A 27,092-nucleotide genomic window follows, 5' to 3' on the forward strand; every position below is an offset into this window, starting at 1 on the left:
GCTCACTCACGCGTTCCATGCGAGACTGACCAACTGCTCTACGTTAACTTAATGACGTTATACCCTTAAAAACATGTTGACGTTTATGAAGACTCCCACCTTCCTGTGTTTCAAGCACATTTTCTCGACAGGTCGTGTAAAATATATGTTTTTGAGAACTGTTCGATATTTTGCAAGGTATTGTAAATAAAATGTTGCATAAAATCCTCATAAATTTGCTTCTACCTGCACAAACGTGATGGCAATTTCCTTCAGGTGGAGAAATACTCTATTCAATGTTTCAAACCCCCAAAATATCAAGTCGAGCAAGCAGAATCGTAAATATCCCTCAAGGTTCTTTTTTCCAATTTATTATTTCTGTTTAATTGTGTATTTTAATAGCGGTTTATAGTTTCTAAGTTCATGGAAAGTGTTAAATTGAAAACCTCTCACCGCAGCGTTTTTCGTCTAGTGGAAGGACCTACTCAAAGTTGGCTACTCTCACCTGGAGCCGAAGTGCAATGTTGCTAAGTTTACGATTTCGGGACTTAGAATTCTTTCGGGGCGGTCAAATAAGATGTTGCGAAGTGTACCTCCGTGATACCTTAGTAGAGATCTGCTATGGCTTGTTACAAACTCCTACCCTGCCTGTTCCAGTGGTGTCGCAAATGTACAGAGGAAGCGTGTAGCGTCTCAAAAGGCGGTCAAAATAGTTGCAAGACACCCGGAAGTTCGTTGGACTGTGGTGTGGAAAAATATACACGCGAGGCATCTCCCAACAAGAATACGATCGGCGTGGTTCGTTATAGTGCATCAAATACTGCTGACTCGAGTGAAACTCTATGATCTGCACGTGGCAGATTCGTCATTATGTGTAACGTGCCTGATAGTTTAGTGCATAAGCTCAGTGAATGCTTAATAACCGCTACGTCATGGAAATATGTTGCGAAACTCGTAAGTGTCATTTGTCGTACCAATGAGAAGAATATTACAATTGATCATCTTCTGTTTCCCAATTTTAGTTATTTCCCTAACAAGAAACAGAACAGTGTATTGTGGTTACTGGGGCACTATGCTTGGTTTGCCGCTACTTATCAGCAACTTGACTTTCATGAACAATTTGTGCATTATTTAAGGCACACATTTCAAAATATGTCGGCAAACAAAAAGAACAATGTCTATGCAAATTTTCTAAATGTAATATATCCTAGTTTGTAAAACCTGTATAGTAATCATGAAAAGTTTGTTATAATCAGATGTAAATAGTAAAGGAAATAAAAAAATAATAAAAAAAAAAAAGTCGAAACGCGTCTGACTACCATGCTCAAGGTCCCGGGTTCGTTCCCCGGCCGGTTCAAATCCGGGAACTTTTCTAACGTTGGAAGCGGCCCCGGCGCCTACCCAGCGTCGAATAACATGGGTACCTGGGGGAAACCAGGGGGGTAAAGGCGGTCAGGGGCGTGATGCTGATCACATCACCCCTACTCACGACCGGATCAAGAAAGTGTGAGGCGTTACCCCCACACGCCCTATACGCCTTCATGGCGTGGTGCTATGCACAGGGGAGCACTTTACCTTTTTTTACCTTTTAACATATGTGGCTGTTCGGTGTTCACTTCAAAATAGTATTTCTGTTGTTTGTGAAAATAAAATACCAGTATCACAGAAGGAAATTTAGAAATGCGAACTATTTACTTAAAATATACTCTTCACTCAACAAATACAATTTTTCCCTCAAATGGACGTAACTTGAGGCCTAATTTTGAGAGGGCAGAATCAGACTTGGGGCCAAATTTTGAGGAGGCAGAATCAACCCTGAGGCTTAACTTTTGGGGGAGGGGGGAGAGACTCGAAAAGGTTTCCATCTCCTAAAACTAGCGTCCAGAATTATTTGCTAAATAAGAGTGACGTTTCCGAAATCACAAATATTACTCTTTATTCCTTTGCTCCTCAGGTCCCCTAATTTGTAAATTTTAATAAAACCTGAAAATTTTGAGGGGCAAGTTCCCCCTTTGCTCCCGCCAAGTTACGCCCATGCATTTATGTAGTTGTATTTCATTGGTCTCAATTATTTATTTAGTTGTATTGGTTGAATGTTTTTCTTCTTCAAGCTGCCTTGAATGAACAGTCGAACTTCTATTGTCCTTCTTCTTCTTTCTACTTCAGCTGGCCAGTGTGTTCCTCAATTCTGATTGGTAGTTCTATGGTATTATTATAACGATAGATTTAAAGATGGTTTCTAATTCCGTCGGGAACTGAAGAAGAAAAAGCTCTCACACGATCGTTAAGTAAGGAAGCTAGAAGTCCATGGCGTAGTGAAGAGGGTCCTAACTGCCGCGTGAGACTGCCATTAGATTTAGTTCCCTAACCATAAATACACTGCAGTTCTTCAAAGGGTTTGACCAAAGAGCAGGCCCGTAACCAGGCAGGGGCCAGGGGGAGTTCAGCCACCCTGGCACTGCCATCAGCCCCATTGACATTACGTAAAACTATTTTGTATAATTTGCATGCAGTGAAGAGTGACAGCAGATATTATTTTTCTCACAACTTGTTGATTGATAAATTCACATAACATAAACAGCAACTATTACATTCGTTCATCTTGTTTATGAGCAAAAGTGTATGTAGCGGCAAGTATTTAGAAGATTCTCTAGAATTTAGAACGTTTAGGACGAGCTTCTTTATTGACCTTCGCTCAGGGGTGGAATGTAAGCTGGACACTATGATTGAATATTGTGCATTTTTCTCGTGTGATATAAATATCTGTACCTATGTATTATGTAAAACGAACGCAAATGAAATGAAGGGTAACAATGCAACGAAACATTTTCAGAAAAGCAGTCCAAAAAAGGGAATTGACAATTACATGAAAGTGACTACATAATTTCGTATTTATTGTGTTATTTTCGTTTTCAAATTGCAGAACTTTAGGTTGCATAGCACCCTGAACACGGGGTGATTTGCCCAAATTGACGTTCATCTGTTTATTTTTCTATGGTTCTTTTGCTATAAAACTTACAGTAATAAAACTTACAGGTAACAATAACAAAACATGTAGCTTTCATTTGACATCCTTCTCATTGCGACACTCCTTCATTTCGCGAAGTTATAAACCGCCAAAAAAATGTAGGGCGTATTCCTCCGAGTGACTCTACCTAAATTGGTTGTGCATAGAAATCAAGGGATCCCGGGTTCCATAACCGGGGGAGGCACATAGTGGTTGAGATCCCTCTTTAAACTAAGGGTCCAGTCCCGATTAGCCTATGTGCATAAAGTGGACTTAAAACAATGGATCTCAATCTAAAAGTGTACATTTCAGTCACGGTCATTTATGTGAATTATTATGAAAGCGTTGCAGGAACATGGTAACTTCAAACTGAAGGATTTTTTTTAGAGAAGGAGGAACATTATTAGGAGGGAGGGGGGATATACTTCGACCTCTCTCCGTGGAAAAATACCTTGCTTGCCTCTCCATGGAAAACATCCTCCAGTCGTCCGTATTTGTCATTGGCTTTCCTTGAAGAAGCTGTTCTTTTCAGATTTCCAAACGTTATTGTTGAGCTAAAAATCAGGCAAAAATAAAGCAAGTCGCTATTCTTCAGTCCCATTAGCATATTATCATACATGCCTACTAAAAGTTGATTGATATTTAATTTAGGGACTAAAACATGCATGCATATTTCAGTTTTTCTTCATTTTCAACGTCGCACCCCCTAAATTTCATTCCGCACCCCTTCCTCAGTCCTAGAAGTTTAATCTTGGCGCCGCCGCTCGCCCCCACAGAGGCATCTCCCCAACGTGATAGTTGAAAATGGTACTAACATGTTGCTACGCCACTTGTTCCACTCAGAATGCAAAAATTAAGCAATTGTTGTTGATACTTTCAGAGGAAAGAAAACATATTTTTAAAAGTAATACAACACGCCCGGTATATAACAAAAAAGTAGTATTTAATATATATATATATATATGAAACTAAATTCGGCAAAATTGCACTTCACTAATTACTAACGACATGCCTCAAGGCTCGTATAAGGACCGCTTTAGACGAAAACATTTTCTTTAGCATTTTTCTTAACATTTATGGCATAACCAAAATGCTACCGTGTAAAGTGAGAAATTTTATGGCATTTCAGATGCATGGCATATTTTATGGCATTTCTCAAGGATATAACCCGTCCTATTTCCGTAGCATTATTCGTAGCATAACCAATCAGAAGCCCCCCCCCCGCAACTTTCAGTTATGCACCCCTACTCTTTTTTTTATCTTTCCTTTCTAAAATATTAATTTACGCTTAAATTTATATTATACATATACAAATATGAAAATGCATGCATGTAAATTTGAATCAATATAAAAACTGGTACGAAAGGTTAAGACGAGACAAACTGTAAACATTTTTTTTATAATTAGATATGACAATGCACTGTTACTACAAAAATTACGATATTGTTAAATGTCCATTACCAGTCCTCTGCGTTTTTTGATGGAAGCAAATTATTTTGCTAATTTGCTCAAGTCCATTTTTCAAGTCGATGCTAAACAGCGCCAGTCGACTCAATCTCACTCTTGTCATTGTGCTCTTCAAGTAAGTTAGTTTTGATCAATTTTAGCTTCGAAAACGACCTCTCAGTTCACCGGCGTACGTAGAGGGGGACTGAAGGGGCTACAGCCCCCTCCGAAATTTTGAGAAAATCGACAATTACAAATAAAAGTAGTGAAGAACTCAGGAAAAAGACAGTGGTAAATGTAACCCCTGATCTTGAAATGACCACTGATTGCCATTCATGAAAGTGGAAAGTAATACATTTACGAAATATCTTATTGTGTATACCACTACCACCCCCATAGAAAGCAGCTATGCACTATCCGCCTTTGCAATTTCAGCCCCTCTCGAAATAAAATCCTGCACACGCCAGTGTCTCAGTTGATGAAGACGTCACAGTCACAGGTATGGTCAAAGACAGCATATGATAGGCTATATTAGTATAAGCAGTGAAATACGTCAGGAATGCTACTAGCCAGAATTTTGTTTTCTGTCAAGAGGAATTCTAAGACTTCGCTGATGTTCGATTTTTTAAAAAATATTTCTCGTATTATTATTATTTCAGTTTTGACACTACATTACGAAAACAAACAATGTCTGTAGCTACAGTGAAAAATACATTGTCTTCATATTTCTCCCAGAAAATAGCAGATTCCACTAACTGTCTGTCTTTGTATTCCGTTAGGGTGGTGGGGCTTAAAAAGGTGAAGCTTTCTTTGAATTGTTTCATACTCTGAAATCTATTGTTTACTTGATTTACTACAATTTCTAAACGCAGTTGAAAAACGTATTTTCTTGCCTGTCGTCTACCCTTCGGCAACGCAATCAATGAAGAACTATTCAGCTAATTAAGGTTTTCTTCTAATCTGGTATTTCACTTTCTACTTTTATAGTGATTAACATTTTCTGTTTGCTGTTGTAAAGACATAGAAATAAAATATGTTTGATTGAAAATATAATTTAACTCCGAAAGGAAAACTTTTGTCCACTATCGGTCTTTCTTAATTTATCATTCTTAATGCGCCCCGGAAGCCCGTGCGCATCCCCCCGCACCTCGGGGGATGCGGGGTTGCTATTTACGCCACTGGAAGCGACCTCTAGATCACGGGTGCAGATGTAATGGCGGCCGCGTGAGATGTAAACAATGTATCACTTCACATTTTTAAAAGCCGATAACTATTGAACCGACAGGAATAACGTTTCGTAAAAATCGTTATTAGGTATAAAACAATGGCGCTGCTTAAAAACATACTTTACAACGTTTACTGTACACGTATGGAAGAATATTTTAGTTGCTTCAAGTGTAAACACCGTGCACTCATCATAGTAGGTGTAACTCGACATGCCTTTCATGCTGTATATGTTATACATTGTAATCGCAAAAGCTAGCCGAGAGTTACATGAAATGCTTGCTTGCAAGTACTATATGCTATAAGATTTTTGGAAGTATTTACATAGCATTTCTGCTAGCAAAAATTCTAAAGGAAATGCTTTCGTCTAAAACCAGCTTAACAATCCACACTTGTACCTGAGAACAGGCTCGTACCCCCATGTTTTTTTAGGGAGGGGCCATTCGCAAAAGTGTTTATATATATTTATATATACATACACGCGCGTGCGTACATTCATATATAATTACCGGTATATAAAGCGAGAGAGAGAGAGAGAGATTACAAAATAGTTGAAATGTTTAATTGTTTTTAAGGTGTCCCGACAGAACGTACCAGCGACAAAACGTACCACTCAGATAACCACCTACCTTCAAAATATTTACTCCGCGACAAAACGTACCACTTCAAGGAAAACGCTTGAACATGTCAGACATTCCAATACGGTGCGCTATCTGCCACCCGTTTGTGGAGTCCCGAATGATGCTCAGTTAGATGTGAAGAAGCGTATGCAAGAAAAGGGTTCGAGAGGAAGACACGCCAATTACCAAGATTTACAACGATACTCTAGGCAAGCTACACGACAAAGGTGAGGTTAGGTTAGGCTAGGTTAGGTTAGGTTAGAACTGACATAACTAAAATAAAGATCGAAAAAAGATGAAAAGATAAAAGAAGAGAAAAAAATGTGGACGACAGCTTAACCTCAGCTGATTTCAAACACGCCAAAATAGCTATATATGCATTATATAGTAATTTTGCCAGTCCAAAGCCTGGATAAAGTGTGATGGAAATCAGCAACACTAGAGAAAATCGTAATTTCGGTAAATGATATTTTGTTGCCGTCCCATCAAGTGGTACGTTTTGTCGCATCGCAAATATTTTAAGACTCATTAGAAGAACCTTCGCAGGTAGCCAGTCAGGTGTTAGGTGCGTTTTGTCGGTGGTACGTTCGGTCGCGTATTCGTTTTTTAAGTATTAGATTTTATTTAATTCTTGTTTTGTGCTAATGATTATCAATAAAATTTCATACTTATATTAGTCTTGCGTTCGTGTTATATTGTTTTTTTTTTGTATATGTTGCTAAGACCCATACCCAGAATTTCTTTAAGGGTAGGAGATAGACCCGAATATGTGGAACAAAGAGGATCAGAAATGCTGTGAGAAATGTTATTTTAGGTTGCTTTTCTACCAAGTTTATTTAATCGCGACAATAAGGATGAGCGATGATATGATGAAATTGATGAAGGAACACACTCACAAAGAACACCTATGTCTACGCTGAGATTCGAACCAGAAGCTCCCTGCGTCCTAGAGCGCTAACCACTCCGCCACGGTGGCAGCCTTGCTCCACTGATTATAAAACTAAAACTACTCAATATTGCAGACTACACACTTCTACACAACAAACACATTTATTTATGCAAATAAAAAAAAAATGAAACTTTTAGAAATTTGCAAAATTGTTATTTTCGTAGCTTTTATAGGTTCATATTCAGATATTCATGGTTCGATGGGGGGGGGGGGGGCATGGCCCCATGGACCTTCCCCTGGGTACGGGCCTGTCTGAGAACATTACCTCAGACACAGTATGTTTCAGAAGTACCATACAACATGAAGTCTCTGTTTGGCACACATTTGTATCAGCTGGGCGTTTAAGGGATAACGTCGATGAAATGAAGTTCAGAGCACCATTTCGTGAGAAAATAACAAACTGGAAGAAATTTTCCACTCACCGTCGACTTGCATTGGTAGTATTCAGGATCCATTATATTGAAAACCCTTCCAAGGATGGTGGCCAAGAGGAAGAAAGTGGACAATGCGAATTTACCCATGACGCTTCGTAATGTTTCACTTTTGACAGAAACGTAAACACTCTTGGTGCTCGATGCGCTTATTTATATACTCAGGCTGCATTAGAACGACATTCCGCAGAATGAAGTGCACAATAAAGTTACAAAACAATGAAAGATTGTACCCACTTTCCGAAACTGTTTAGAAATTTTGACTTCCTTACCCTTGTTCTCTTTTGAAACCATGACAGGAAGGTCAGGTAAACTACAAAGCTTTCCAGAAACAAATTGATGGAAGACCTTTATTAGATAAGAGACAATGGTCAAAAACGCGAAGTCCAATGAAAAAGGAAATAAAATATGCTGATATAAGCTCATTACTCATGTTCATTACAACAGGCGATCTGATTACTCTGTAGGTTCCTAACCAACTCGGTTGGTGCAAACGGGAGTGAAACTTGTTTCGTTCCCTATTATGTTGAGAGCTTCTGTGTATCTGTTTTCTGCCACATTTGGCTCATCCCGACAAGGATGAAATTGGTGATGAGCAGGGGCCGGATTTTGATGACCTAAAAATCTTTGAAAAATGACCTTTAAAATGACAACAAAAATCCTGTAAAATCACCTAAAATCTTTGAAAAATGACCTTTAAAATGACAACAAAAATCCTGTAAAATCACCTAAAATCTTTCAAAAATGACCTTTAAAATGACAACAAAAATCCTGTAAAATCACCTAAAATCTTTCAAAAATGACCTTTAAAATGACAACAAAAATTCTGTAAAATGACCTAAAATCTTTCAAAAATGACCTTTAAAATGACAACAAAAATCCTGTAAAATCACCTAAAATCTTTCAAAAATGACCTTTAAAATGACAACAAAAATTCTGTAAAATCACCTAAAATCTTTGAAAAATGACCCAAAAATTCGTACAAAACTCAATCTCCTTATTGAAAATAGTGTGTATATATTTATATTGTATACAGAAACAGAACATCCATAAACAGAAATTTGACAACACCGCGCTCGTATTTCCCATAAGAAAAGCATTGCCCATAAGAGCCCATTGTGTCTTCTGAACGTGAAAACGACTCTAGTATTGACTCGCAGCGCCAGCGTAGTTTCCACGGTTCAACGGACATCGCTGTATGCAGTTCAGGATCACACTTTAAACTGTAGGCCCAGTCCCGATTAGCCTTACTGTGCATAAAGTGGACTTGAAAAAATACCAATTCAACTCAACTCAACGTTACTTCACTTTTTCGCCCCCTGTCGCTAATCGCGAAGATGAGGATAAATGATGATGACTAGGGCTAGGATTTTTATGACAGAATATTTTTTGGGGTAAGAGTGGTATTCCCTAAACATAGAGAAATTCATATTATGAAGAAACCAATTAAATTAAGGTGCTTTTTAAGGGCATATTTTCGCATATTTGGCCATTTCTGCGTGATAGAGCATATTGTGATGGATTTTCGGTCATATTCAGCATATTTTTGCAATTCGTTCTTACTCCATGTTTTTATTTACTGCAGCAAAATCTTTTTCATTTTTATTTGAAAATTTAGATGAAGTATTCATTGTGCATTGCAACTCAGGCCCCTTAAAGTGAACTAAAAATAGTACGTATGTGAAAATATCTCAGCATTTAGATATAGATGTTTGAAACAGTCCAGTTATAAGGGCATATTTTTCAAATTATAGTGCATATTTTGTAAAATTTTAGGTCATAAGAGCATATTTTATTTTGCATATTTTGGTGATTTTTAGGTCATGAAAATCTTAGCCCTAGTGAGGAAAAAAGATGGACGAAGGGACAGTCACAAATATATAGGGACAACAAACAACACAAGCCTCACATAAGATTATACTGGCTGTGAGTCCAGACACCAGAGCCTGACTAGTCTGTCAAATGCAGCCGAGGATGCATTCATAGATAAAACCAGTCTAATTCTCTTGTTGAATACAGCTTACGTTTTCATCTTAACTTTACCTAAGTAGGGTCGAATAAATAATGGTTAAGAAAAAAGTGAAATATTAATTAAAAAGTCAAGAATTTTGGATTTATTTCAGTAGACACCCTGAAAAGAAAAATAAATACAAATACCAGACTCATGATATTGGTACTCGGACAGTAACAGGCTACCGATAATGGAATTGCAACAGCATACATTTGTCCGGATTGAATGTCAAAAGCACTTCCTTTTTGCTGTCACAGATATAACATCTGCACTAAAAGACAATGCACAGGAGATCAACAGTGCTTTGTTCGGGCAGTAGATTCAAGGCTATCCGCTATCTCTTGCCCAAAGGAAACGTTACAATTGCTACATCTGATATGATCAGGAACGCCAGAGCATAACAGATGTTGATTATTTTATTGGCCTTGGGAAACATTCATTCAAATGTCCATCTCATCACGAAATACATCCATACATGTATGTGGCATATACAGTATGTTGAACAAAAACTGTTCATAAAACTCAAATATTGTGATGACAAGGCGAAACGAGACTTGCCTCGATTTACAAATACAAGTGTGTCTCCAAGAACAACGTCTTATCTCCAATTTCGAAATATGAGTTTTCAGTTTATGTTTTGAGTCCACTTTCCACTTTAAAAAAAAAAGAGATAGGGTAATCTGGACTGTGCCTACCAGTTTAAAGTGTGATTGGAACAACTATGAGCTTCCACCAGGCAATGGCGTAGCAACATATCGTGAGTCCCTGGGCGAGATTAGAAGGCGAGGCCCCATCCGTTTTCAAATTTGAAATCTCAATGTGAATCGATCAGGGGCGATTCCTCCATGTAGGAAGTAAGGAACTTCCTACAGTCATTTTTAATTATTTCCAGTTCTCTACTTTTTACGAGTTTAATGCGTGATATAAAATTATGAGCGCAATGTATGAATAATTGCCTAGGTTAGCTACTGTCAAGGGTTGACTGCTCTTGCTCGCTCCAAAAGCAGTCCAAAGACGATGGACACGAGCTTTTCTGCCGCTCGCTGAAGAACATCGGCGGTCATCCTACAGACAGATGGGTGGTGGTGGAAGGGGCAGTGCAAGGGAGTGGAGAAATGTTACCAAGATAGGCGAAGATCGAGGAACCAGCAAGACGTTCCTCAATCAGCGATGCTAACCCCAACAAAATGTTACTAAACCAAGCACAATTTGATCTTTGTTGGCACTTAGCACCGTTTCTTGCATAATCTGCAAACACCAATCCTTGGGAGAGGAAAATCGAATTCAAAGGAATATGTTTTCAGGAAATAAAAATAAAATTATGTCCAAATCTTATTTCTACTTCACCAGCGGACATGTTTCAAACGAAAGGGAGTATGTCGATCCAGCGGAGAGCTTTTTTACAACCATGCCACGATCCTCTGCCTCTTCTTCATCCTGCCCGATTTCGTTCGTCAGGAGATTTTATGGTAGGAAATCGGTAGAAAGTTGGGGGTAAACAATTTTCTCAAATCTTTTTAAGTTCGATGTTGAACACATGTTGCTTGTTGCACCATTTTAAACAATTTGGGGGGGAAATTTGCACTATTACATAACTGTTAAAAATAAGAAACGCAAGTTCAAAGCTCTAGAAAAGCAGATGCAGACTTACAATTATCCGAAGAAAAAATAATAATATTAAATCCTACCACAATTTAGAAGCATTTAGCATAATTTCGAAGTTTAAGCAACACTTTTTATTATCGTCAATCCACACGACAGGTAGGGGGAAGAAAATATGAATTCTTGCAAAATCTGAAATATCGTGAATGTTATTTTCGTCGATTTAAATAATTCGTAGTTCAAAATGAGGAGCAAGGGTCCCTTGCCACACCTTGAGCATGGGCCTTCAGCTAACATTCTAAATACAATGGGTGGTATGTACAAGCAAGACGTATGAATGCAATTGAACCCATGTTTCAAACCTTCACGGTTTACCATAACTTCTTCCTACACTCCGAAAAAGCCACGAGTCGCCACTGGAATTGATAGAAAATCTTAAGGGATACGTCAGCAAATTATTATATTTAAACAATAACAAATTACTGAAGAAAATTATATTTAAAAATTTCAAAAACTAAATATGCTGACCAAGGCAGTGATTTATTTTATTAAAAACATAAACTAAACGTAACGTTTCAACCTTCTAGCAAGGTCTTCTTCAGACTCTGTATCAAGTACAAATGTAACACGATACAAAAACAGGGCATTATATATACACAGACACTACTCCCTCCAGACTATTAGAAAGTTGTTCTGCAACTTTCTTACAGGTGGCTTTCCCTTGTCAACTGTACATTCACCTAAAAGGCTAAACATAATTACTTCCATATAGAATGTGGTTGGACTTTTTATCTTGTTACATTTGTACTTGATACAGGGTCTGAAGAAGACCTTGCTAGAAGGTTGAAACGTTACGTTTAGTTTATGTTTTTAATCAAATAAATCACTGCCTTGGTCAGCATGTTTATCATGGAAACAAGGCTTAATGATGTTATGTTTTAATAATTTTGCTCACCCTAAAAATGTTTTTCTTTGTTTTCCGGGAGCTGAAATGTGAAGCTGTAGGAAGGAAGTAAGAACTGCTTATATTATCCATTGCCTTCTTGAGTTGCAAACAATCCAAGCATTAAAATGCCTCACACTTGTTTCGTGGCAGATGGAGGTGCTTTACTGTTAACATATTAAAAGTGGGAGTGCAAGGTCGAGAGAAAGAAGAAAGGACAAGACAAATTGTTTTTTATTCGAGAAAAGATAAATGGGTAAAAATGTCCACGCAAATTATCGTGAATTTTTGCGTGTGTGTTTCATATGAGAAATATGACAATAATTTTTACTTTTTCCGGATCCCCTTAGGCTTAGAGCCTGCATGTTACGCCCCTGATTTGACGTATCATAACGTTTAACTAGAATTTAAAGCCAGATAAAAACAGAATGTGTTAATTTTATTGCCAACAAAAATTAGCCTTTTCCATCTATTTTCCCCTCACTTCTATTTAATACATTTTTTTGTATCAGCCCCATGAATCGCGAGGCCCCGGGCGGTTGCCCACTTTGCCCACCTCTTGCATCGCCATTGTCACCAGGTATCGAACCCTGGACCGTTTGATTACAAGGCGGCGACGTTACCACTACGCCATCGCCAAGGCTTGGAATGTGTGGTATAAGCAACACATACAACGTGCAAAATATGTTCCACAAAAGATTTGTGTGGGATTCGTATTTTTCTGATTTTGCTTCGCTTTTTTGACACTTTCAGCCAATAAGGGGTGAGACGATACCGCTTTGATCCTACACCGATTCCTATCGATACTTGGAATTTGAAACCAATCAAAGCAGTTCAAAATATTTTAAACTTGTAAAAATACTTGTAGTTCCCACTTTACCCAGGGTTGTGCAATTACGCGTCACAGAAGGTTTTCTACATGACACGTAAATTACGCATGAAATACGTGAAAAACGTATCAAACATAAAAATTAAAATAAAACATTGCGATGAATTGTTATGTATGGCAGTTTGTAGTGGTAGAAAATTAAAAAAACGCTTTAAAACACTTTCCTTTCGAATTTGTATGAGCTGTTATATTGGAATTGTAAAAACTGCCATATTCACATTCACATCATAACTAGCCTATGCAAGTGTATAATGCACATGAAAGAGGAATTTGAAGCTCTTACTAAAGCTTTGAAATCCAATCCAAATAAATTGTCATTAATCGTTATGTTATGTTGTAAATACAAGTATGTGATAGTGCAAGACGTACAATATCAACAGGTTTCTCAATTTTTAGAAATGTGTGAAACAACAGTTCTATTTTTAAAATCTGTTAGTGAGGGTGAGGGCTTGAGGTGGCTGTATAAACAATCTTGATACGCCTTGTTTATTTGGGCCATATGTAATATTTTATTTGTTTTCTGTTAATTTCACAGAAATCTGTTTGATTTATTTGTTAGTTTCAATACTGTTGTTTCTGTTGATTTAAATTTGTAATTTTTGCTGTATATTTGTTACACGCAATATCGGAAGCGGAAGTCATTTCCTGTTTATAAACATTTGTAGAACTGTCCAATCTTTTATTGATTCCGTTGCCAGGACAACAGTGCGTGAAAAGGAAAAAGTAACTTGAGTTGCGTGAGATGATGTTTATTTGGTGAAAAACACTGTTTTAAAGGAAAAGCCGCAACTTAATTGAAATGTGATTGCGTTTGTGAATATTGTTGTTATTTTGCACTGATTGTTTAAAGGTAAAATGGGTTATTAAATTTGTAAAATAGCAAGAAGCTATTTCATTTTTCAAATCGTTACGTCCTGAGAATGCTCAGTGTAGCATAACGTTAAGGAGAGTCTCATAACTCCGCCGCACAGGGAGATTGGGTAGTTACCGTGACGTAGTGATCTGTGATCCAGTGGCGAACACCAGAAAGGAACGTCACAATCTTCAGAAAATAATGATTCTGTGAAGAAATATGCAAGAATATTAATGTTTATAATGTAATGTAATTAAAGTAGTTTTTATATTACTAATTTAAGAAAGAAAATTAGTTTTTTACATCTGCGTAAAAAAACAGGTTTTCTACGCGTAGTTAACGTAGAATACGTAACGAGTAAATTACCTTGCCAAACTTGACTGTACCCTATCAGTCTACTAGAGCTTTCCATTAAAAATATTCCTAATTTTACATAATGTAATTATTTCATCACAAAGTAGTCGTATTTCCTCCCTGCAATGCTGTTACCAATATAATGATTAATTATGAATGCATTTTTCATAATTTTCAGATTATTTCGACTCCGCAAAAGTGTCACGTGTAATTTTTACGGACCCCGTTAGATTCCAAAATTCCGTAAAAGTATTGACTGTTATCGGTGATTATTTTTTTTTCTATATACTCTATAAATATTGCATTTATTCATATAGAGCTCAAAATACAGCGAGCACAATTATGGTCAGAGTTAGAGGAATGGGCGCCTCCCCCTGAGGTTTCTGGAAAGAGTTAATGTAATTCGAATGGTGAAATTGTACAGATATTTTATAACAAAAAGTATTGTTTTGTGACTTACAGGTCGTAAGTTACAGCAACTATTATTATTATTATTATTTGAAGTACGGTTACATTTAAGCTTATCTAGTAACTACAGAGCATTCCCTGACATTCGCTACGAGGGAATGCTCTTTATAAATAGAGAAATGTTTGTCCTACATGAATTAATATTAAGTATAGTACAGTTATGCAAATTGTATGTAGATATACAGAATATGGCAATTACAAATGTATATGATTTAGAAAACATAAGTAGTAGTAGTAGTAGTAGTAGTAGTAATGTAACAATAACAACAACAACAAAAATAAAAACAATAATAGTAGTAGTAATAGCAATAATAATAGTAATAATGATGATGATGATGATGATAATAATAATTATATAAATGTATACAGAATATGGAAATTATGTAATTTATCAAACATAAGTAGTTGTTGTTGTAGTAGTAATAGAAATGTAATAATAATAATAATAATTATTATTATTATAATAAAAAGTTTCTGTGACTCTACCCCCTGAAAAAAAATCCTACGGGCGCCCTTGGTGAGAGGCACACCCAGCTGCTAACACGTCCCGAAAATAGGTTGCTAACAGCTCTAAACCTGGCCTCCTAACCTAACCTAATTAGAATTCTAATTGTGAAAATAATGCACATAGGTTGGCTGGGAGGGTTACGTTTGGTGTTATCAGCATTTTTGAGAAACCAATTTTCGCCAAGTGATAGCAGCTAGGATGTGCCCCGTACCAAAATCATGTTTAGTGCTCTAATGACATAATGTAATTACAATAGATTCACTGCAACGTTTATTTTTAAGCTTGTATTTCACTGAAAAGATATGAAATTGCGTTAAAAGTGTTGCACCACAGGTGGTTGCACGCTCTCCATATCTGAGATGTTGATAGAACTTTGGTTTTCGTCAGGGTTGTTAAAGGTACAGAAATTATAAATAAATTCAATTTCGGTCCAGCAAGCGTAAATGGGTTCTGGACCGTAAATAACCTTTTTATCTGTAAAGTATTTCAATACGGTCCAGGAACATTTTTTCCCGGCTTAATTTTAATACGGTCCAGGAAGGAAATGAAACAAAACACAACTTGAATCGAATTAAATTGTGCCAGAAGCAAGGTTCATGTCCTGCAGCAGTACTCAATAGAACCCATTACTGTAGAATTTATGAGTTTCTGGATCTTTAACAACTCTGGTTTTGGCTCTTTGGCAGTGAAAGATTTTAGGACGTGTTTTGAAAACAATAAACGTTACGGCTGATAAAATGTTGCAATCGTTAATTACTTTGTAGAGAAAAAGCAGGTCACTTACTTCTCGCCGGAGGGCTAATTTGCTGAAGAAGTTCTCTGAAAGCAGATTTTCGTATGGACTGAATGTTGGGTATTCTCGCCCGACCCTGTAGCCGAGTGGTGAGAGTTCCGCGGAAGTGCCCGTGCGAGCAACATCGCCGTGCCTCTGCTCGTGAACCGGTGAGTCATCGGGACTCTGGCGTGCTAGACGACGCGAAACGCGTAAATTTTCAAGTCACGTAAAGTTGTTAAATTGAAGGAAAATGGAAATCCGTCGTGTAAATACGCTAAAGTTATGGTTTTCAAGTGTGAAGAAGTGCCCATCATCGCTGATGCTTCATCGTTGGATACGGGATACTCTTGCCTTGACTGAAGACCAGGTATTAAGTATTGAACTGGACCAATACCGTAAGTGCGTATATATTAAGCTAGTGACGCGTCTATTAGGCGAACAGTTAATGAATAAATTTGAAGGGAAGTTAGTGTATTGTGATGAGGATGATGAACATGAAATTAGATTAGATTGGGCTGATAGGACAACTACACTAGTGAGACTACATGTTATACCAATGGAAATAACCGATAGTCATATCCGTACAGTGCTTGCGCAGTATGATGAAATTAAGACCCCTCCGGTGGACGAGCGATATTCGGATGAGCATATTTATCAAACTCGTACAGGCATTAAGGTGGTGAGAATGGTTCTGAACAAGCCAATCCCGTCCTATGTATCAATACAGGGCATGCAATATTGGGTAACATATTATGGACAGAAACCTACCTGTAAAATATGTGAAGACACTCAACACACAGCACGGTTTTGTCCACACCGACGTGGTGCTATGGGTGAGCGAGTGATGCAAGATAATACTGGAGCATGTGCTACTCCTGTAGATATCCAGCCTAAGCAGTCATATGCAGCAAAGGTACATAGACCACCTAGCCAACGTTCAGCGCACGAGACGGATATAATGGCTGACACACAATTTACAGTGTTGCCAATTCCAATGCAGTTGCAAGAAAAAAGTGTGAACAATGAACGCGATAAAAATCTGCAAATAGAGCCGAAAAAAGCTGATGTTTTAGAACACAAAATGGACCCTACGAAGGAAACACCTCTACCTGCGTCTATCCACAGCACATCGTGGGCGGAAGAGGTGGCATCTTTAGACAACCTCCACAGTGACGTACGGGATAACGTGTTGGTGACTGACAGTCTGGAAACAACTGATCAAGCGATGCGCGAGTCTGACACTACGAGTAATCTTCAAATGGAGACTGACATGTACGAAGCAGGAGGATCCCATACACTGGAAGATCAACAAAACAAGGTTCAGCTTGGTGAAACCACAACAGGAACTAAGGACAATGCCAAAAGAAAATCAAATGTGAAGAGACTCCAGGAACAGAAGCAGTTGAAGAAGAAAAAAGTACAACAAAATGTGGCACCTGACCCCCACCACAAGAAGAACGTGAAGCAGCAGGCAATAGCCCCCTCCCCAGTGCGTATAACCAGATCCCAAAGTGTGACAAATTTGGCCCCGAGTGTTGATTTACAACCTGTGATCGGATCCAAATTCAGTGTTTCCCCTAGTGTGTCTAGTGAATGTGTGGGTGCAAGTAAAAATGAAAGTCAGAAATAGCATGTGTAAAATGAGTAAAGGTATATGATGCTTGGTCACGTGTTTACACGAGGTACCGTGCACATATGCAAGGTTTACGTTTCGTGTGCATGGAAGTGAGTGGAAAAACAGTGTACGAATGTTAGTGTCCTCTGGGCAAAATGTATAATTCACAGTGTTGGGTAATCCTAGTTCTTAAATTTCTGTTGGTTGTATATATGATGACTACTCTCCGTTTAGCTACGATCAATATTAACAAAATGCGATCTTTCACTAAACAGGAGGCGCTAGGAGATTTTTTCCTACAATCATCTTTAGATATAGCACTTCTTCAAGAATGTGGAATAACAGCATTTAACCTCCCCCCAAACATATTAGTCTATAATAATGCGACTTTTCAAGCAACGGGAACAGCCCTGTTAGTACGTAACACCGTACCGATTACAAATGTGATGTGCCATCCCAATGGTAGAATTATCTCAGCAAAAATAGCTAATGTTTGGGTATATAATTTATATGCACCTTCAGGGACACACTTTAGGAAACAGAGGGATGCGTTTTTTGCGACGGATGTCGCTACTGAAATGCAGGGTACAAGAGAACATATAATTTGCGCGGGCGATTTCAATTGTGTCCTGCATCCGCAGGACCAAAGACCTGGCTTTAATACCTCCAATTCTTTGCAAAAATTAGTAAATGGGTTTAATTTTACAGATGTATGGAATGACAAATATTTTGGACAGAAAGGGTACACGTACATTCGTAATAATTGTGCTTCCCGTTTAGATCGATTTTATGTAACACCACATTTACGCCAACAAATCAAGTCACTTAGTATAACACCCACCTGTTTTTCAGACCATAGTGCCGTAATCATGGCGATAAATCTGGATATACCAATAGTACCGAGAGGGTATGGCTACTGGAAATTAAATGCTTCTATCCTTACAGATGCAAATTTCCAACAAGCCTTTCAGGACCAATGGAATGTATGGGAAGCACACCGTACCAGACAAAGTGATATAATTCGCTGGTGGGATGAAATTCTTAAACCGGGCATAAAACGGTTTTGTCTTAGTTATTGTAAGGAACGTTCTAGTGACTGGAATAATAAATATAATTTTTATTACCGTGTGCTGCGTGAACTTATTCATGAAGCCACTGAAGGGAAACAAGTGCAAACAGAGGTAAAACGTGTACAAGCTGTACTGCTGAGGATGACAGCTGAAAGACGACAAGGTGTAAAAATTCGCAGCAGACTTCCCCACTTTGATAAAGAAGAGGTTGCATCTATAAGCCATGTGCTGCAAGAAAGACACAATGCGAAAAGACAATTTATTAGCGAAATAAACGACAATTCTGAAATTAAAATAACAACAGCCCCGGAAATACGTAACAGATTTTACAACTATTTTGAGAATCAATTTTCCCAACCAATAACACATAATGTAGATTTGACGAATAAATTGGAATCCTTGTCCGAGGTCCTTGACGATGAGGAACGTGAGCAATTAAATAACGACTACACAAGCGAAGAAGTATTCCGTGCGGTTAAGTCAGGGAAGCCGTTTTCTGCACCTGGTCTGGATGGGATACCAAACAAACTCTACCAAACATTTTGGACGTTGATGGGAAAAACACTAACTGAATGGATAAATGCAGTGTTCCGAAGGTATAAAATGGGAAAATCCTCGAATACTGGGATTATAGTTTTAATACCAAAATGTGTGAAACCCACTGAAGTTGGTCAATATAGACCCATTACCCTCTTATGTACTGATTATAAAATATTCTCTCGCTGTATGCTAGGCAGACTTATGCCTTATGTAGAAAAACTAGTTGGAGATACACAATATGTTTTTGGTATGAACAAGAAAATTACAAATGTCTTACAAACGCTTCGTGAAGTGCTTACTTGTTATAGAGTCAATAGCTTAAATCGTCTTCTTTACATGACGATTGAGCCCTTACTAAGGGGAGAAATGAGAAGGTCAGATGGAGTTTTACAGTTTACTCGGCTAATCAAATGAGAGTAGGAGGTGAAGGGTAGGTGGCTGAGGGAAGCGCCAGCACTTACCTCTGCTTCCTGGCGTCGGCACTGGCTGCTACTACCAACTGATAACAACCCAAAAAAGACCTGGTGACAGGGCACCCTTCGCTTAAATAGCAGCCAGTTCCGCTGTACTTTGCAACCTCCGTTTCCTGTGGAATTCTCCTCTGCAAGTCGGAACATTCCAGGAGACGGAGGAAACCGGACGAGAAGTACACCAGGAAACAAACGTTCCGCACCCGCATCCCCAGCCATCTACACTCCCCCGCCCTGAGGAACCTTGATATGGGGGGAACCATAGCAAGGTTCAATTGCATATACAGAATAGTAAATGAAAAAAAATAATAAAATAATATACACCTACACCCATACATAACGAATTGCAGAACATAAACTTTGATAAATGAGAATCAGTCTTTTATTTTTTTTCCATTATAGTGTAGAATATCTTCAATTTTTTATTCTCCGTTGAAATTGTCCTTTGGAGTAATACCCATAGATAAATTGAACATAACATTAGGGTACTGTAACATGTAGGAACCACTAAGTGGTTTTCCTTGTTTTGTTTTGAAATCCCTACGGTGCGAAACATAACCTTGCTGTAGTCCCTGACGAAGGTTGTCTGTTTGAAAACAGAAGGAGAGCCAAATGAAGAGAAGTTATATCATTGTGTGGAGAATGCTGTGTCGGCAGGTCTCCGAACTCAGACGCACGACCTTGTGACGTCATGAACACACATGGAGATAGATCATCTTCGTTTGTCACGATCAAAGCTCGCAACACTGTTAACTGACACCGAAGAATGCCACACTACGTGACCGGTTGTTGGGTCGGAAAAGCTCCCTCTGAATACCTCTGGTGGAGCGAAAGTCTATCCGAAGATGGTCCGGTCGAGTGGGTCTGCTGATCACTGGCGATCAAGGGATCCCTTACCGTGTCCTGTCTCTGGGTAAGGGATGGCTGGCCATTCGATGTAGGGCACTGATATTATTGGCACTGGGGGGGGGGGGGTCAATGGTTCAAGCCCTAGGTGCGTGGGCTTGTCACTGCTGAACATCTTCTGTCCAAGGTGAAATAAGTCTTTCCACGGCCCACTGCTGATAATATGGCATCTTCCGCTGCAGAATGGAGAGTTCAGGTCTGACTGGTAATTAGAGGATTAAGGTTTCGGTTCCTTGCGGGGATACGTAGCACCATAATTTGGAATACACTTTGAAGGTCTGATCCTGGGGGATAATTGGCCACTGGGTCTCCAGAAAACTAAACTGGAGCGTGGGTAGATTGTCCATACATGGATGCGTGACTCTCGGGAACTCGTGTCACGGACGTTCACTGCATTGGCGGCAAGCTGTTGTTGCTTGTCCGGTTGGGCTCGTGCTGGCGTAAACAAAGGCAATTAGGGTAAGGAAAAGGTATTATTTATTGGGTGTCGAACATGATTGAAGCTATGTCGGCGTATGCGGAATATCTGACCTGGTCGGGGGGAGGGTTGCGAGGAACTTGATATGAAGAAGCGTCGTTGCAAGTAGGGGGCTGAGGGGCTGGGTTCGAGGGAACGGCGGTGGACACAGTAGGTACTGGGGGCAGCGGTGGAAGTGCTCTGGGTCTAGAAATATGAGTGTGGCGGGTACGTCGTTTAGTGGGTGGCCTGTTCTTAGAGCAATGACACCAAAGTAAAATACATGGGCATTTCAGGACAGTGTACAATAGAAAAATGACACATAAGATAAGAATAAGAAGGACCAACGCGGAAGCAGCAATAAGATGTGTTGGAGATTCCAAATCAAAAGCATGAGCTTGCTGTATGAAGCATAAAGCGAGTAGTTTCTTGTGCAAACCTGTGATAAATAATAATGCAAATGTGAGAGCCAGGTTCCAAATATAGAGCGTGTAAATAGGTACATCGCTGTGCTTATAAAATGGCTTATACTCTGGGATGGGAGTGACCTGAAAGGTCGGGATATCCAACGAGGGAATTTCCATTTGCCAATCTTGTTTCAGGATGTGTGAAATGTTAAAGTCGTTGTTAAGTTTATACAAGGTGCCTAATGGCATTTCGTGAATCTTCGTCCAAGCCGAAGGAACAAGATGGACAGTTTTAAATTTAGGGTGTTGCGTCTGTGGCGATGCGGGGAACATAGCCGAACAATGCCTCAAAGGGTGACATTTGGGTAGAACTGGACTCATTTATATTATGAGCAAAGACGACGCTTGGAAGGTACTCACTCCACAAGGCATGTTTTTCCTTGATGTAGCACTTCATTACGTTTTGAACGTACTGATGGCTACGTTCCACATTTCCTATTCTGTTGTGGAGGTGAGTAGCAGCAAATTTCAGATTAACACCTAATATGTTGGACAATTCCTGAAAAATGCGAGATGTATGCGCACTCGCTCTATCCAGATAAAGATATTTTGGAATACCAAACACAAGGAAAATATGGTCTATTAGAAACTGAGCTATAGTTTCGGTTCGTACATCCGGAACCGCTTTACTTACAAGGTACTTTGTACAGTGGTCTACGGCAGAGAGAACATACTGTTCGCCGTGGGCGCTTACTTTAAGGGGGCCGAATGCATCGACCGAAACTGCCTCAAAGGGGGTCAGAGGCGTGGCTACTTGTGTGAGTTCATACGGGGTGGGACCTTTTGCTCGTTTGGATATCTGGCATTGGGTACAAGTGCGTACTAGGTTATAAATGAATGCTTTCATTTCCTGAAAGTAGTATCTTTGCAAACATAATTTGTAAGTTTTATCTGCTCCAAGGTGTGCTCCCATACTTTCGGATTCATGTATTTTGGTGACCAATTCGTGTCTCAATTTGGATGGAATGCAAAGGAGGTGCTGTTTGGTGTTAGCATATCTGTGGACTCGGTACAATTTATTGTCTATAATTTCGTATTGATACGATGCTCTTTCGTATTTTGGATCCAGGTCTTCACTTTCAGTAAGGTAAGCTAAAATTTTGGAAAAATATGGATCCGAATTTTGCAAGTCTCTAATGTTAAAATTCGGGTCGGCAAGAAAATAGACGAGTGTGTCTTCAGTGACATCCCCGTCATCCCTGTTCCTTTCTTGCGGTTCTCTTGAAATTGCATCCGCCATTTTGTTGAGTGTGCCTTTTAAGTGGATAGGTACGATCTCGTATTCCTGCAGATACTGACTCCACTTCGTCATGCGAGAATTTAGGCTGGTTTTGTTATTCAAGAACGTGACGGCTTTATTGTCAGTTACTAAATGCACTGTTTTACCTAACACATAGTAGCGGAAGCTACGTAAGGCGTAGATGCATGCAAGAATTTCTAGAGAAAAGGTATCATATCTGGTTTCTGTGTCTTTTAATGTTCTACTAGCAAAACAAATGGGATGAAAATCTATTTCACCGTTTTCGTTGGTTGCCGGTTGACACAAAATGCCACTTATACCCTTTTTTGATGCATCCACAAACACGTAATTTGGTTTTTGTGGATTGTAAGGGGCGAGAACAGGAGCCGAAACAATCTTGTTCTTCAGCGTTTCGAACGCTTTTTGGCACTCGTCGGACCAAGTGAACGGAGTGTCTTTTTTCAAAAGCTGTAGAAGGGGGTGGATTAAACTACTAAATCCGAAAATATAGGCGCGCACAAACGAGCACATACCGATGAACCTTCGCAATTGTTTAATGTTCTTTGGTGGTGGATATTTGGTTATGGAATCTAGGCTTTTGGGAGAGATTTCAAATCCAGTTTCACTTACTTGGTGGCCTAAACAGGTGATTTTTGTGTAAGCAAAGCGTGATTTTTCTACGGACAGCCGCAGGTTCGCGTGCCGTAGTCTATTGAATGCATTACTCATTACTCGAAGTAACGAGTTCAAGGAATCGGCACTCAAAACAATATCATCCACATAGATGGACACTTCATCCTCACTTACCCCATTGAACACTAATGAAATAACTTTATTTAAGGCATATGGTGAGTTTTTGTATCCCATTGGCAAACGACAATATTCAAATGATTGAAAATTTGGAATGGAGAATGCTGTTTTCTGTTTACTTTCCTCTGAAAGTCTGACCTGATAGAATGCATTTTTCATGTCTAGTTGGGTGAAATATTTCTTTCCAGCCAGGTTGTTTAGAACAGATTCTACGGAAGGCAGTGAAAAACTAAGGTAGGGCGTTTGTGAGTTCAAATAACGAAGGTCTGTTAGAATTCTATACTCGTTATTGGGTTTCTTGATTAAAAATGTAGGAGAGTTGTAGGGAGACCCCTGTGACTGACGAATGATTCCCTGACTTTCCATTTCTAACAACTGATTTTTAATTTGCTCACGTAAGTGTATTGGGATATTAAACTGGGGTCGGTGAAAGGCTGGATTTGTCCCCGTGTCAATTTCATGCTCGTAATCTTCAAAATCACCTCTATCTTTGGAATCCCAAGCAAATGTATCGCTGTATTCCTGTATTAAACTCAATATTTTTTCTTTTTCCTCAACTGTCAAATCTTTGTTTATGTTAAGACGAGAGGGATCAAATTTTTGTTGTGCAATTTTTATTTTCTCTGTTAACTGCTCTTCTGTCATTTTTAGACATGTGTCAGTGGGGGGATTTGAAATATTGTCACTTGATATCTGCTCCTTCTGTATATCGTTCCTTGTTGGGGGGAATTGCATTATAATTTTCCCTGTAGATAGGTTACCTAACACTGTGTTATTTGTGATTTTTATCTTATGAGTTGTAGGATTAATTATGTGAATTACAGGATTTTCTGTATTTAATAAAGCTCTAGGAACCAGCAGGCTCCTTTTCAAGAGAGAGGGTTCTGGCTCGAAAATGTTACAGTCTTTGTCTGCAGTGTTAATAATGTTTACAGGAACAAACATTTTAGAACGGGGTGGGATTTGAACTTTCTTTACTAATAAAACTTGGGGGATATTATCAGCAGCAATTTTCTGAATAACGTGTTCGGGTAGCGTATTCACCTCAATTTTGTCTTTGGGAATCTGGAACTTAGGTGGTTTCCCAAACCGAGTGAGTTGCATGGTGTTGTTACAGGAATTTATGCTTACGTCATGTGTCATCCAGAAATCGTTGCCTAACAATGGCAGCATGGATGGCATGTGGACGACTCTAAATGGATGAAGAAACCATTTATTTCCTAGACGAAATCTAATAATTGCAATTTCCTTTATCGCTATTTGATTTCCCGTGACACCCCGGATAACACAATTTATTTGCAATTTTTTGGTTTTTTCAGGTACTAGGTGATCTGGGAAAATTGATGTCATGGCACCTAAGTCGACGCAACAGTTGGTAGTTTTCCCCTTACAGTTACCAAGTGTAGCGTGGACCATGTATAAATTATTCTGCTTAATTAGTGGGACATTAATTCGTACCCCTCTTTCCATACGTGGTGTCCCTCTACGTACGGAAGTTAACCGTTTAAAGAATCACTTTGGACAGCTTGTTCAGAAAGTTGATTGACGTGACCACAGCGTCCTCCCCTGCCTCTAAAGCCTCTACCTGCACCCCTGTTACCTCTAGGGAAGTATTGATTTTGCCTGTAAAAGTTCTGGCGTGGAACTTGGTTAGAGAAGTTACCATTATTACTAGAGACGTACTTTCTATTCTTGCCACCTCTAGATGGCCAATAGTTGTTTCTGGGGGTTTGATTTTGCATTTGTTTTATGAGCTTGTTGCTATCTGTCACAGAATTGATCAATTCTTGGTGTGAAATTTGCATATCGTGAAGTTTGTTTGCAAGAAGGCTAACGTCTTGATTACCCTGAGCGGTGCTATTTGGAACGGCCGTGCGTGGAAAGGAGGCGCCCTGAACGGTCGTTGCTCTGGCTGACTCGACTGGATGGGCAGCTGTTTCCGCCGTGGGAGCTGCTGCGCTCGCAAGTTTGTGCCTATGAACGTGTTTCCTTCGTGTCGGCTTCGCAAGGATTTTCTCCTCGTCAGACGAGAAGGAATCGGAAGACGACGTGTCGGAATCAGAACCAAATATTGTATTGAATTTTTCTTGCCGATTACGTTCTTTAGCGATGACTCGACGCTTCTCCACGCGTCTGAGCCAGCTAATAAGGTCTTCCAAACTTGCGAACTCCTTCTCGGCGGCTTCCAGGTATTTATCCTGGAGGCCACTTATGATGGAATACATGAGCTTATCCTCTCGAATGCCAGGAACAAGTTTCCTGACCAGAGCGGATTTACTCGTTACGTAATTCATCACCGTTTCATCCTTCCTTTGGATCCTAGCACGGATCCTGTCCTCGGCTAACCTGAGGTCACCTTTCTCCGGGAACGTGTCTTTTAATTTGTCCTTGAGATCGTTGTAGGACAATGTAGCAAAATTCGGGGAAAGCTTAATGCCAGAAAACCATTCCAGGGCGATTCCCTGCAACGCTAACGCCAGAGCCGATTTCTTTCGTTCTTCGTTCCACCCGTTAAATTCCGCCAGGTTGTCGAACTTCAACAAGAACTGATGGACACTGTCTCGTTTTCCTCTCGAAAATGCGGGCGTTTTAAAAGATGCGGTATGCGACATGTTGACCTCAAGGTCGCACGAATTTACTTGATGCCCTAAGGACTCTTCGGGGTGGTTTGGACAGTGCGGATCAGCTAATGCATCGATTCGAGTGGCCTGTAGTTGCCTACTTAACGATCTGGTAATGACTCGCCGATTGGTGTGGGGGATGGGGGTAGACGAAACAGCTAATGAATGAAGTTCATCGAGGGTGCGATCAAGTTCATCTTCGAGTTCATTGAGCCTATCCATTGAACACTCATTGCTTGGCAAATGGAAATAGACATGCCAATTGGGGGGGGGGGGGGTTGATGCCAAAAGAGAGAAAATTAAAGGTTGAAAAACCGGGAAGCCAAGCCTCCACCACTTAAATCGTCTTCTTTACATGACGATTGAGCACTTACTAAGGGGAGAAATGAGAAGGTCAGATGGAGTTTTACAGTTTACTCGGCTAATCAAATGAGAGTAGGAGGTGAAGGGTAGGTGGCTGAGGGAAGCGCCAGCACTTACCTCTGCTTCCTGGCGTCGGCACTGGCTGCTACTACCAACTGATAACAACCCAAAAAAGACCTGGTGACAGGGCACCCTTCGCTTAAATAGCAGCCAGTTCCGCTGTACTTTGCAACCTCCGTTTCCTGTGGAATTCTCCTCTGCAAGTCGGAACATTCCAGGAGACGGAGGAAACCGGACGAGAAGTACACCAGGAAACAAACGTTCCGCACCCGCATCCCCAGCCATCTACAATAGCAATAACCATGATAATGCTATATTAGCAATAGATTTTCAACGAGCATTTGACTCGGTACACCATGATTACATATTTAATGTGCTTCAAAAGTACGGTATACGTGGACATTTTTTGTCAGC

The 27,092-nt window shown here is 39.5% G+C and overlaps 1 protein-coding gene across 2 annotated transcripts in view; it reads right to left on the minus strand.

The window, feature by feature from the left end:
* LOC145994218 (uncharacterized) overlaps window positions 1-27,092 on the minus strand; it is a 103,996-nt gene that overhangs the window by 31,934 nt on the left and 44,970 nt on the right. Inside the window, exon 1 of one of the 2 annotated variants that reach the window (XM_083130312.1) lies at window positions 7,648-7,773. The exons of the other annotated variant lie outside the window; for it this stretch is intronic. Coding sequence (XP_082986438.1) covers window positions 7,648-7,746 — 99 coding nt within the window. The 5' untranslated portion in view covers window positions 7,747-7,773. Of the gene's footprint in view, window positions 1-7,647; window positions 7,774-27,092 lie in introns of those variants that run through there. 2 annotated transcript variants of the gene reach the window in all.

The sequence above is a fragment of the Lepisma saccharinum genome, chromosome 10 (genome assembly GCF_977018435.1).
Source record: "Lepisma saccharinum chromosome 10, izLepSacc3.1, whole genome shotgun sequence".
Classification (NCBI taxonomy): domain Eukaryota; kingdom Metazoa; phylum Arthropoda; class Insecta; order Zygentoma; family Lepismatidae; genus Lepisma; species Lepisma saccharinum.